This window comes from Clinocottus analis, unplaced genomic scaffold, assembly GCF_023055335.1.
Source record: "Clinocottus analis isolate CAN_PGR_092001 unplaced genomic scaffold, fCliAna1.0.p SCAF_1, whole genome shotgun sequence".
Taxonomy (NCBI): Eukaryota; Metazoa; Chordata; class Actinopteri; order Perciformes; family Cottidae; genus Clinocottus; species Clinocottus analis.
Genome location: NW_027175820.1, coordinates 1283683 through 1295996, shown reverse-complemented (window position 1 = coordinate 1295996; position 12314 = coordinate 1283683). Strand labels below are relative to the sequence as shown.

At 42.5% G+C, this 12314-nt stretch overlaps 1 protein-coding gene and 3 non-coding genes across 4 annotated transcripts; 3 read left to right on the top strand and 1 right to left on the bottom strand.

Moving 5' to 3' along the window:
* Positions 1 to 2831: 2831 nt before the first annotated feature.
* On the bottom strand, positions 2832 to 10430 carry LOC137782757 (tryptophan 5-hydroxylase 1-like). The gene is made up of 11 exons (XM_068572358.1): positions 10335 to 10430; positions 9544 to 9690; positions 9203 to 9386; positions 8992 to 9089; positions 8819 to 8886; positions 7801 to 7997; positions 6811 to 6946; positions 6576 to 6702; positions 6148 to 6243; positions 5673 to 5806; positions 2832 to 3006 (listed from the first exon to the last, which is right to left on the bottom strand). The coding sequence occupies exons 1-11, from the start codon at positions 10428 to 10430 to the stop codon at positions 2832 to 2834; spliced, it is 1458 nt and encodes a 485-aa protein (XP_068428459.1).
* Positions 3745 to 3884, top strand: LOC137787834 (U4 spliceosomal RNA). Its single transcript, XR_011077675.1, has one exon. It is a non-coding gene; the product is annotated as a U4 spliceosomal RNA (small nuclear RNA).
* On the top strand, positions 4253 to 4392 carry LOC137787841 (U4 spliceosomal RNA). Its single transcript, XR_011077676.1, has one exon. It is a non-coding gene; the product is annotated as a U4 spliceosomal RNA (small nuclear RNA).
* On the top strand, positions 4930 to 5069 carry LOC137787850 (U4 spliceosomal RNA). The gene has a single exon (XR_011077677.1). It is a non-coding gene; the product is annotated as a U4 spliceosomal RNA (small nuclear RNA).
* Positions 10431 to 12314: the final 1884 nt, after the last annotated feature.

The window sequence follows — 12314 nt, the reverse complement described above, 5'->3', positions numbered from 1 at the left end:
ATATTAGGTGATTTCTAAAGGAATAGACATTGTTCTCCTTTCTTTTTTTAATTACTTGACACCATTATGGCAGCCTTACAAGAGTACCCAAAGAAAAAGAAGTAAATTACCACTTCTGCATCTCAAAAATAAATTAAAAATCCCCCAAATATCCTTTTTCCGTATTTAATATGAACCCTGTTTCACTTTCAGCACAGTGGTTCAACAAACTGCCATGTCTTCACATCATTATATTGTGCAATGAGTCAGACTCTGAGCAAATGTAACCACAGACCCAATATGTTTGCACACATCAGATCCGTTATCCATCATTTATGAACACCTCCATTAAAGCTTCTCAAACCCTAAAGGTGGCAGGCCGACATGTACCTCTGTGCATCTCATTGGTCTCTGGCATCTTTCCAGGTTCAAAACAAGTTCAAAACATTGATGCTAGGTGCAATTTAAATAAAGTTATTATCTTAATTCACTGGTTACACTCATCAAACTCTCAGCTCGGGGCACTGGTTTAAAAACAGATTTCTACATGGGATTTTCTCCTCATTATTAATGATGCAAGCTCCAAGGTTAAGTAGTGCTCCCCTCAGGGGATGTCAGGGTTAAAGGTCATCGGATGACCCACAGAGCAGCCCATTGCTCGTGTGTGATACCCACCGGGACATTCTGACTGGGAACAACACTTTGCACTCTCTCTAAGGTATTTGCAGTTGATATGATGTACTTTTACTCTCTGTACCACCTCACGATACGTTGAATGTAGATGATACTTTATGTATGGTAAGGTTGAGGCATTTTATATTTTCCATATTTGTCGATATGAGCCTGTTTTTTCCAAAGTTTAGGAACTTACATTTACTCAAATGACGGGGAGAAGTCTATATTTAATGACTAAGATTCGACAGATGTTTGAAATACCAATTTGTATCCATGTACAATCAACGTGAAGGAGAATATGATGTATGAAACCAACTGGAATGTCACAGGGACCGGAGAGAGCAACATGAAGCATGTCTTCCTTTGCACATATTCACTTTTATTGTGAAAGGGAGAGATGAGAAAAGAAGACGTTTTCACATATCGAAGAAGAAGAAGAAGAAGAAGAAGCACATGTGTAAATAAAAGGCTGTGAAGCTCTTACAGCGTTTAGAAAGTCACACTTTCAGATATTTTTGGAAGTGACATGACAATTGTTTAACCATGGGTGGCAATTTGGGAGCATAATATGTACAATGTGCTCTCAAACTTAATGTAAATTTAACAATACATTTGTGGTTTCTTTACAGGGTTTGTAATAATAATACTCTCATTGTTCTTATCGGCCCCCATATGGACTCAGTTAAGTTCCCAGACCACCCTTCTTTGTGACTGATGTGTGCACATATTAATATAATTGCATGTTCATTCAGCTGCATTCACGTTATCTACAATCATGTGAATTGCTCCAAGCAGTTATTCACCAACTTCTCCCTTTGAAACAAAAACCTCAGGGACGGGTCTTTATTTCTAAACCACTGCCTACGCTGACGATGGAGCGGTTCCTTTGGGTCGTTGATGCCATAGAGGCGTCACGGTTCCACCTGGTGGTGAAGTTGTACAATGTGGTAAACCAAAAATATGTGTGTGCTTTAAAAGTCGTCTCATGCATACATGTCACAAGCAATGTGCTTGGGCGCCACATGCAGCTTATGTGTTTTATGGGATCGATATCCACTCCATGAAGCCTGTTGCACACCCGTTTGACCAAAGACATTGCAGTGCTCCGTTAACAGGAACACAGAAACACAAAGGAGCCATCTTAACACGGTAAAGTAAATTGGACAAATGCCATTAATTTTCTATTTTGGCACGACATTATCACCTCACGTTCCCCACATCGTTACACAGAAAAGACCCTGACAGAAAAAAGCACTCTGATGTCACTCGTTTCCAGTGGCGGGCCGTGGATTTTGTCACTGCGCTTGCTGTGCTGTTAAACTGATTAAAAATAAAATAAAAAAATTAAATGATAAAATAACTCTTAACTTTGACGGCCTGCCACTGCTTGTTTAATTCATTAACATTTACAGTTTACCATGTGCAGCCAAGTATGAAGCTCTTATTCTGTGACATACATGTCATGGCGTGTCATACATGGCATATCGACTAAACCAATGCTGCAGAGTTAATTTTGTTCTTTGTTCTTTTGGAAAGTCGGCAGCAGTCGGGGTCACCACACCCTGTGAACTACCTGGTGCACCCGCACGCATGTCTTCACTTCTTTTATGAGGTCTAGACCCCTTTTTAGAACTAAGACATTCACAAAGGACGTGTCCCATCGCTCAATTTTAATACAGCCCCGCCCTCCTGTAGCCCCCCGAACAGAGTTTCCTTTAATTGTTCCTTTTGTTCCATGGTAGCCACTGCATGACCTGCAAGTAGCCGCTCACAATGATATGGAAATGTAAGTAGCTTTGACGCTTTGTGGTATGATTGGCTGGCGTTACCTTCAATGACAGACGTTGGCTGAGTTGAGGCTAATTTTGATTGATGTATTATAGCTTAAGAAAAAAAATCCAGTCAAAATAATGAAGCTGTTGGGGGGCTTCAGTAAGCTCCACCCAAATCCTGGCCCAGCCTTTTTGAGTTGAAGTGTAACTTAAAGCCAAGTGCACTCTGCACACCATGTCCCATAAAGGAGGTACTAAGTACAGTATACCCTGTATATCTTGGGCTAAAACTGACTCTCAGCCCCCTATTCCCCATCCAACTTCTCAATCCCATTTCATTTATACCCACCCTGAACCCTTTCAACTCCATCTCACCTCTTCTGACCCCCAGAACAACCCCTCCCCTCAGACTCTCAGGTGCTTGTTGAGATGGTTCAGGGCGTCTTCTAAGATATCCAGCTCATGCCGGATGTTCTTCACCATGCTATTGATGCTTTTGGTGTCCTTCAGGACGTCCACGGTCTGGGTGTAGGGGTCGTAGCGAACTGTGAATGGTCGCCAAATGGTTGTAGCAAACTCCCTGCAGGCACAAAAGGTCAGTAACTGTACATCTATAGCCTTGAATATATCAACATTAACAACAACATTGTGGGTTAAGGAAGGCCTTGGTAGAAAAAAACCTTAATACAACTAAGTCTTGGGCTTGCAAACTGTCACTTCATGGAGACTAACAACGCACTTTGTCAACCTTTGCTGTGATACGGTAGATGCTGGTGAAGAAATAGCTAAACCTTTCGGGAATGGCACAAGATGGATAACACATTCAATGTGTGCACCAAGTTTGCAACTAGAGCGAATGGAGGGGATTAGCCTAATTTAGCTTAAAGACTGAAAACAGATTGCCTGGCTCATCCAACCTTACAAAGGAAAGCAAATGATGAAACTTGGTTGTTTCTACAGTCCTGACGTAATCCTTTCCTAAGCCCCGCCCCCCACTACTACTCTATCAAACTGTCAGAACTACATTGGAGCCCACACTGTCACTAACTGCACTCTTTGTGTCACAGGATTTTTCACGTCATTTGCGCCGCCTGGTGGAAATTTGCTTTTCTGCAACCTATCTGCGCATTGACTTTGCACGTGATCTACTCGCGGAGCAGCACTAGATAGTAGTTGGTCCCTTGCTTCCCATAGTAGTCCCACAAAGTAGGTTGTCCTGACCTAAGTGTTGCTTCTTTCATCGCCCATGCATGACCGGCACCATGTGTTATGTGACTGTTGCACCAGGTACTGTTGATTTTTTTTTGGATCAGTGGGCATCCTTTCGCAGAGGCAATATCATAGTCAATGAAGTTCTACTGAGACGTGATTGTTGCTGGTTGAAAACTTGACCCAATTCCCGCCGAGTTGACTTGAAATATAGTCAGCTTTGGCAATTTTTGTAAGTCTCTAAGGAGACTTTATACTCTGTGAAAATTAAACCCAGCGGTAGTTGGTGAAGCATATATGGAGTTTGCTCTAACAACTTTGAGCTTTCTTGTGGTGTTTGACTACAATTTACCAATTGTTTGCCATCCACAATCACACATGCCTGGCCATTGTTATTCTTGTGTACCAGAGTAGTCTCACAAAGTATGTTATGATGACCCAATTATCTGTTCTTTCATCTTCCATGCATGACTGCCTATGCATGAGAAGGCGTGGCTTAAAATCAACAATCAGATGCACCTTTGACATTACCATAAACCCTGTGAGGTTGGAGAAATGCACCATGTGTTATGTGACTGTTGCACCAGGCACAGTTGATTTTTTTGCAATCAGTGGGCATCCTTTCGCAGAGGCAATATCATAGTCAATGAAGTTGTACTGAGACGTGATTGTTGCTGGTTGAAAACTTGACCCAATTCCCGCCAGGATGACTTGAAATATAGTCACCTTCGGCAATTTTTGTCAGTCTCTGAAGAGACTTAACATCTTGTAAATATTAAACCCTGAGATTGGTGGTAGAGTTTGTTTGGGACATGTTTCCAAAAACTTTAGCATTCTTGTGGTGTTTGTCTACAACTTACGAATTGTTCGCCATTCGCGATCACACATGCCTGGCCATTGTTATCCTTGGTACCAGAGTAGAAAAAGAAAGAAAAAAGAAACATACACTTTTAATAATAATCCTTCTCTGCATTTGACCCATCCTTGATGAAGGAGCAGTGGGCTGCCCTGTGAGGCGCCCGGGGAACAACGAGGGGTTAAGTGTTGTGCTCAGAGACACTTCGACGTGTGAACTGTGGGGGGACTGGGGATCGAACCAGCGACCTAACCTGACCTAATTGTCGGTTCTTTCATCTTCCGTGCAAGACTGCCTGTTCGTGGAGAAGGCGTGGCTTAAAATCCACAATCAGATGCACCTTTGACATTACCATAAACCCTGTGAGGTTGGAGAAATGCACCATGTGTTATGTGACTGTTGCACCAGGTACTGTTGATTTTTTTGGAATCAGTGGGCATCCTTTCGCAGAGGCAATATCATAGTCAATGAAGTTGTACTGAGACGTGATTGTTGCTGGTTGAAAACTTAACCCAATTCCCGCCGAGGTGACTTGAAATATAGTCAGCTATGGCAATTTTTGTCAGTCTCCAAGGAGACTTTATACTTTCTAAAAATAAAACCCAGAGGAAGATGGTAAAGCATATCTGGCACTTGCTCCTTTTGTGGTGTTTGACTTCGCCATTCATGATCATACGTGCTTGGCCATCACCTAATGCGTCAAAAAAAAATCTTGACGCCTGTCGAGAAAAAGTGTGTTCACGCCAAAGCAGCAACACTAATCGCGGCGCCACAAAGGGGGCGTGGCTTATCGCAGCCGCTATTATCCGTGAAAAGAGCGATCTTTTCCATTATAAACTACATGAAATAACCACTAAATCTGCTTTATACTTGTTGTGGAAGTCACAAAAACGTTGGAACATCAAACTCTATGGTGTCTGGGTTCGTAATAGTATTTGTAGTCCCACAGCAGCGGCTGAATGAAGCCGCGTTAGGTGTGAACACAGCGTCATCGCTGGACAATGCTGCGCTGTGATTGGCCAGTCTGCGTTCGAGGGCGGGACTTAACGGAGAGTGAAGTGAGTTGGTTAGACTTGAAAGATTTTACCTCATCACTCACTAACTGAAACAGTGATGGGGTCAAATCTTAAGTCAGAGAATGAATCAGAGCGGCAGCATCCAGGGAGGAGACTTCTACTGACCTAATTTTGTTCTTGGCGTCCTCGAAACTCTCAGAAACGAAGTAAACGTCTTGGAACGTAGTTATCATGCACTCCTGATTACAGGTCACCACGGGGTCGAAAGGAAGGATATTGGCCTTGCCAGACAAAGCATGCTAATAGAGAAAAAGAGACATGTTTACATACTGAGAGAAGTCTTAACATGGTTAGTTAAGTAACAACTGCATGTAAATAATGGTACAGGATTAAGGTAACCTGGATTATTACCACATAGGATACATGTAAAGTATTTTGTCTTTCTGCTATAAAATCTGATGTGGTACGAAGCTAGATATGAATTTCTTCTGAACATCTTTTTGAGCCGATGCTACAGGAATGCGATTGGTTTAGCTGAGTATTGGTTTATCCCCTTAAATCATGATCACTAGATGAAAAGGTCAAACGCAACTCGGTCCAGGTGACTAGAACAAAATCTCAAGTCATATATAAACGTTACCTTGAGTTCACTGATGGAGGAGAGGAGTCCAGCTCCATAAGCCCTGAGCCTGCCATCCTGCTTACAGAGGCCAAACTCCACTGTGAAGAAATAACACTAGAACAAAACAGGTTTTCATTTTTACATCATCCTTGATATTTGTCTTAATCTCAGGGATGATATTGTTCAGACTTTATCGTTACGACTATTCTTATTGATCCTCTATACAGGTGTATAGATAAAGTAAAAACTTCCTCTATACACCTGAACCTTTCTTTTTATTGCTCGTACATCGTATTCAATGTACCGATCACAGCTGGCAGATAGCTTTTCTTTCTTCAATAAATATCAGTCTACGATCAAAGATGTGTTTGTGTAGGGCCACAGCTTCAGGATCTCACTGACTATTTTACTTGCTTCACCCTTTCCGTGCATGTGTGTTTACTCACTGTGGCCAGTTTCTGGATCGCATCGTCTGAAGCTCCCAGCGATGCTAAACCGATTTCTTGGGAGAACTGTGCGAAGCTGGGCTCGGCGAGCAGAGGAACGTGACCCAGCAGCTCGTGGCATGTGTCTCTACGGCCAAACGCGGGAAAGCAAAGGCTCGTATTACTTCATGGAAACACAACATGAACAACGACAACATGGTGCGAATGGCTGTTGTCCGTACATGCGTGTACTCACGGTTCAGGCGTGTACAAAGGATCGGAGCTGTGGCGAACGTACTGAGTGCAGTTGAACACTCTGAAGGCCAGGCCCGCGAGGAAGTCCCTGGGGGAGAGGTACCCCGCTACTGGCCGGATGATGAAGCCTGAGCGTTCTACACACACACACACACACACACACACACACACACGTTAGCTTGAGAAAAGTTCCATTGAAAATGTTTGACAGCAAAGTCTGTGAGTTCCTCATCAATTGGCCTCAATTAATTAGCATGATCAGATTTACACCTAAGTGAATGATTTAAAGGTCATATTGATAACATTTAAAGGTCATTGCGCTGATTATTTTAGTGTCATGAAGGTGCGTTACTTACACGCTGCTGTTGACATTTAGGTAGAAGCATTTCTTATTCTTGAGGTAAGACAACGTTACCTCAGTCGGGTAAGAAACGTAAGATTTTTCTTTGGAAAAGTTTGGTAGAAAATATTTTAATTCTTGATATCCACGTTTTGTCTTTCAATCTTTCTTGGCGGTCAATGCGTCCATTGAGGCAATCGAGTGAGAGAACCACCTCCCAAAACACACACACACACACACACACACACACACACACACACACATTAACAGCTCACCCACCAAAACACACACACACACACACACATCACTGAACCGTGAACGGCTGTTGTGACTTCATGTTATCACCATACTTGGACATTGTAGCAATGTTGTAACAATGCATAGTGTATGAAGATATAATGAGCAATACTATTATCATATTTTATCCCATTTTTATCATAACAATACTATTATCATATGTTTGTGCAATACTGTTATATCTTTTATATTTTGTGCCTTATTTTTTATTTATTTTTTACCTTAAGTTAATTGTAATTCTGTGTTAGGAGGACAGAGTAAAATAAGCTTTTCATTGTATAGAATAACCGTCTGTTATCTGTGCATGTGGCAGTAAAAACATCTTGAATCTTGAAGTGTGACTCCAGCGGTTACCCTTGAGGAAGTGCGAGACGTCCTCCAGCTGGGGGATGTTGTCCTCGCTGTAGCCGCAGTGTTCGGTCAGCAGGTGGAGGTTCTTCAGGTACTCCTTGCAGGCGTGGCTGGGGTAGAGCTTCTTGAGCTCCCTGAACACCTCGCCCCAGGTACGCACCTCCTCGCTGGTGAAGTCTGCGCGAAGAATAGGATCACCACTAACCAAACATAGAGATCCATCACATCCGTTAGCTCATCATTAAAATACAGATTAAAGAGATCAAACAGGATGGAGGAAACATTGTGGCAATGAATTCTTTACGCCGTGTCACTGTGTGGGAGAGTATTGGCGTATCTTCACAACTTATTTTCTTTGATTTGCCTCTGAACTTCTTCCCAATCAATAATGTGTTCATTTCATCTATTGGTCAGATAAACTGTTAAGAAGGCCCAACCAACACCAACACTTCTGTGTTTTCATTTGATTATCATTTTACCAAAGGGAGAAAACCAGACTAATGTCTCAAAGAATTATTTCCGATCATTGATTACAGTACACAGTACATAAAAGACACGAGAAAACAAATTTAAAGCACATCTTCATGCTTCAAATGTAGTTCACAGCGGCATCTGGACTGGTTTTCACTGGAGGCTTATTTATCGGTCGCTTTTTGCTTTTAAAGCATTTTTTGGTCAACTATTTAGCTTTATTTACTCATACACCCTAAATTAACTTTCTTAGTTTTTTTCTGATTTCTAAAGAGAGCCTTTAAATTAAAAAGCTCCATCCTACAGCAATAACTAGCTTTCTTATTTTCGTGACTTTCAAGACTCATTTGCTTGTTTACTCAAATATGTGTGACATTATTTTATTAGGTCTGGCAGTTGTTGATCCATTTTAAGAGACGTACTGGGTGTGCTTTGTGCGCTCGAGGGTCTCACCCTTTAATTTGTAACAAAGGCACCTAACAATGTATTTAATACATATGAAAGCGGAGCGCAACGGTTAAGAAACAGTCAAGGAAACAGTGGAACTCACAGTTTGTAGCTCTTCGCCAAGTCAACAAAATACTCTCTTCTTTTACGATACACGTTGTCTTTAAACCCCTGCAACAACAACAAAAAAAAAGACTCACAATCTCAGTTTTTACAATATCCCTTTCATTATAAAGGTAAAGAATGTATCAGTGCTAGTGTGTAACTAATCCTTACCGGATGGTCGGCGTCTAACTCAGAGCCATACATCAAAACCTTCGCAGACCGATCCAAATCAGAGATCTTCTTCGGGAACCAGGGCACACTACTCATGTCTGTCACACAATTCAGGTCAATTAGGATCCTGCCTGCGTCCCATTACATGACGGTAGTATTTACTGCTATTGAAGCATGAAAAGTTCTCTCATTGTAAATCCTGAGTGCCTACCGTCATCGGGGAGACTGGAGTTCCCAAACGGACTGATCTCAACTACATCGGTGTGCGTCCTCAGCAGCTGAGTCAGCTCCTTGAACTGATCGTGGTCAGTTTCGCAATCCACGAAGATCTCAAAGTCAGAACTCCTCTGCTTGGACTTGCGGGATTCGATGTGAACGAGGTTGACGTGCTTTTCCTGCACGCACACGCCATGCGAGACGAATGTGGGATGAGCTTCCGGTACGGGATCAGTCCCGTCCGGGGGTTGGATCATATCAACAAAATGGACTCAGCAGTTCTAATTTACAGATTACACATTTAAAATAAAAGACTTTTCAAATGAAACAACCCACCTGGAAAAGCCGAAGCGCCCTGACGAGACCGCCGACTTCATTTTTCAGTGAGAATATGACGGTCACGACTCCCTTCGCAGCGCTGCCTGGCCTTGCAGCGGAGATGCTCTGGTTGTCTTGCTTCTCAACAAATTTACTGAACGTGACCTCGAAGAAAGAAAGCATTAGTGAGTCTGCAGACTCGATCACCCAGCAGCAGCAACACTCTCCCTCGCATCGGGCCGCCGGAACAATGGAGGTTTGTTAACCATTGGGGTTTGGGCACGATGGGGCTGTCCGAAGAATAGCACTTTACAGCTCAGCCGTCGCCATGTTGAGAGCCGTTGAGACGCAATAGAAATGCTCCCAATCTCGGATACAGCATCTTCAAATCGTACGTTGGGTCCGCTACAGCAAACATATCTACTATAACGCATGTTCGCCCATGACACGTCAGCTACAGCCGTCTCTCTCTTTCACTCCGGTGTGACACTCTTTTCAGGCTGTCAATCAAACACATATTATGAGATGAAAAAAGGCACTTCTGATATTTCCCCAAATACTTTTTTTTTTATTACATTAACAATAATACCAGTAATATAAAAACAGGTTGAAATCATTTGTGTCTACCGAAAGGGACTTGATTTCCATTTTCAGATTGGCTATCGTTAAGAGTTCAAATAATGTGTGTGTGTGTTTTTTTTTATTAAATGGCCAGGTGGAAAATCCTTCAAAGGGATTTCCTCTCATCTTGGAGTTTGAGGTGATATTGGGTCACTGAAAATAAATGTTTAAATATTTCCTGAACTTACTTCATTGTTGAGCTGCTTCTCCTCATAAACAGGATGAACCGAGTCAAGAGACCCTTCTCTGCATGACCCGTGGTCTTCTGAGTTCTTGGAGTACATGCTGGTCTCCGGATCAGTAGCAGAACTGCACTTGGTTGCTCAGATCAGCTTGAAACTGGAAGCGTTCTCGGGAAAAGGAAGACAGCTCAAAGGCTTTGGAGATGGGCTCCAGCGTGCAGCGCCAGAGAGCAAAATGCGGTGGTGCTGATGAGCGGAGGGCGCACACAGTGCACGGACAGAGGGAGCGCCAATTTATGTCAGCAGGAGGGAGGTTAGGTCATTATTGACATCAGGGCATACACGTCACATGGCGGAAGCCTATGAGAAAATGTCTCTACTTTATTCCCTCAGTCAACATTTTGAAACACTTCATCAACTTCTTATTTACTGTATAGCGGCTACATTAGAGGCTGTGAAGTACGTATTGAATTATAAGTTAGCACATGAGAATCTTTACATATATATTTCCAAAGTTACAGGCTCCTGAAAAAAGAAATAGAACAAACCGAGGGAGGAATGAAAAGAAGCTCACAGCAGAGTGGACTCTGTAAACACACGGTTCATGAGGCTTCTGGTTTATTTTATAGTGATAATGTCATGTGGTGATCAAGCTTTGGACCCAAATGCTGATGGAAGTGAAAAATAAGTAACTTTACGCTTTGCAAAAACAGGCAGGATTCTCAAAAACAGGGTTCTCAAAAGCAATCGGTCAATGTCAAAGTCATTTTTGTCACATTGCTCTGGCACATGCTTGCTTTCCCCACACAATTTTCACATATGATGAGTAATTGTAATTACAGCGAGAGACAGGAAGTCTCCATCTGGTTCTTTAATTTTGTCCGAAACAGTAGCCAGTCTCCATATGAGACCTGGCGCATTAAAACACGTTTACAGCCGGATCTGACCTCCAGCAGCCCTCTTGAGAAGAGAATCACTGGTGCTGGTTTGTTCTCTATAGGAGCAACTTATCTGCAGCCTGGAGGGTTTTTTTCTTTCTTTCTGAGAGGTAAATCGGACCATCGGTGCAGCTCTGCTCCTTTTGGAAAGCTTAATGAAAAGCGATCTCAGGGTGCGATCCATCTGCTCTGTCTGCTTACACGATTAGAGCGCACAGGCCCCGTTTAGAGATAATTCACGCAGAGCACGTAAATATAGAGGTGGATCACTTCTCTGAATAAGGAATGATAGTAAGGCTCCTCCTCCTGTGAAACTCAGATGGAGACGAGGAGAGAGAATGCAATAGTGCATAAAAGCTGTGGTCCTTCTGGTCGGTAAAAGCAGCTTGAATGCAGGTTCCAGGTTGCACACTGTGCAGATGCTCGTCACACACAGTTCATCCGAGTTGACATAGTTTCAGATAACGCATGAGAGGGAGGAACGTCTCATTTCATATCATACTTATAGCGAGAGACACATGTCACTCTCACTGCAGGTGGCCTCGATGGATGACCGACACAGCCGGGATGGCAATGCACTAGGGTGGTGGGGACCGAAATGTACAACCATAGCTGTATGTTATATTGTGACGCACAACACATTTATGTTCTTGTTTTCCCAATGGCTTCCTTCCCCGTTTCAGCCAGTGAAGCCCACGCAGCTTTGATGTGGTGAATCAATATCTTATTACGAGAACGTATGAGAGAACTGTCTCAGATTTACGAGGAAAAAAATATTTACAATCATGAATGCATACCTGAGGTCATGCACTTTGGACTCCACTACGATTATTTGAAAATGAATAAATAAATCAGAATTACTTTCATTTTACAGACAAATTACAGTTTGGCCAACGAGTCTAAATACTACAATACCGATGTATTGGATTGTTAACGATGCTAGTTTACTTTTGCTTAAGTAAAGTTATGAATGTGGAACTGTTACTAAAAGATCTGCATCTGAACACTTTCTCTACTGATGTTTATTCACGTAATTGGCTAGTGTCTT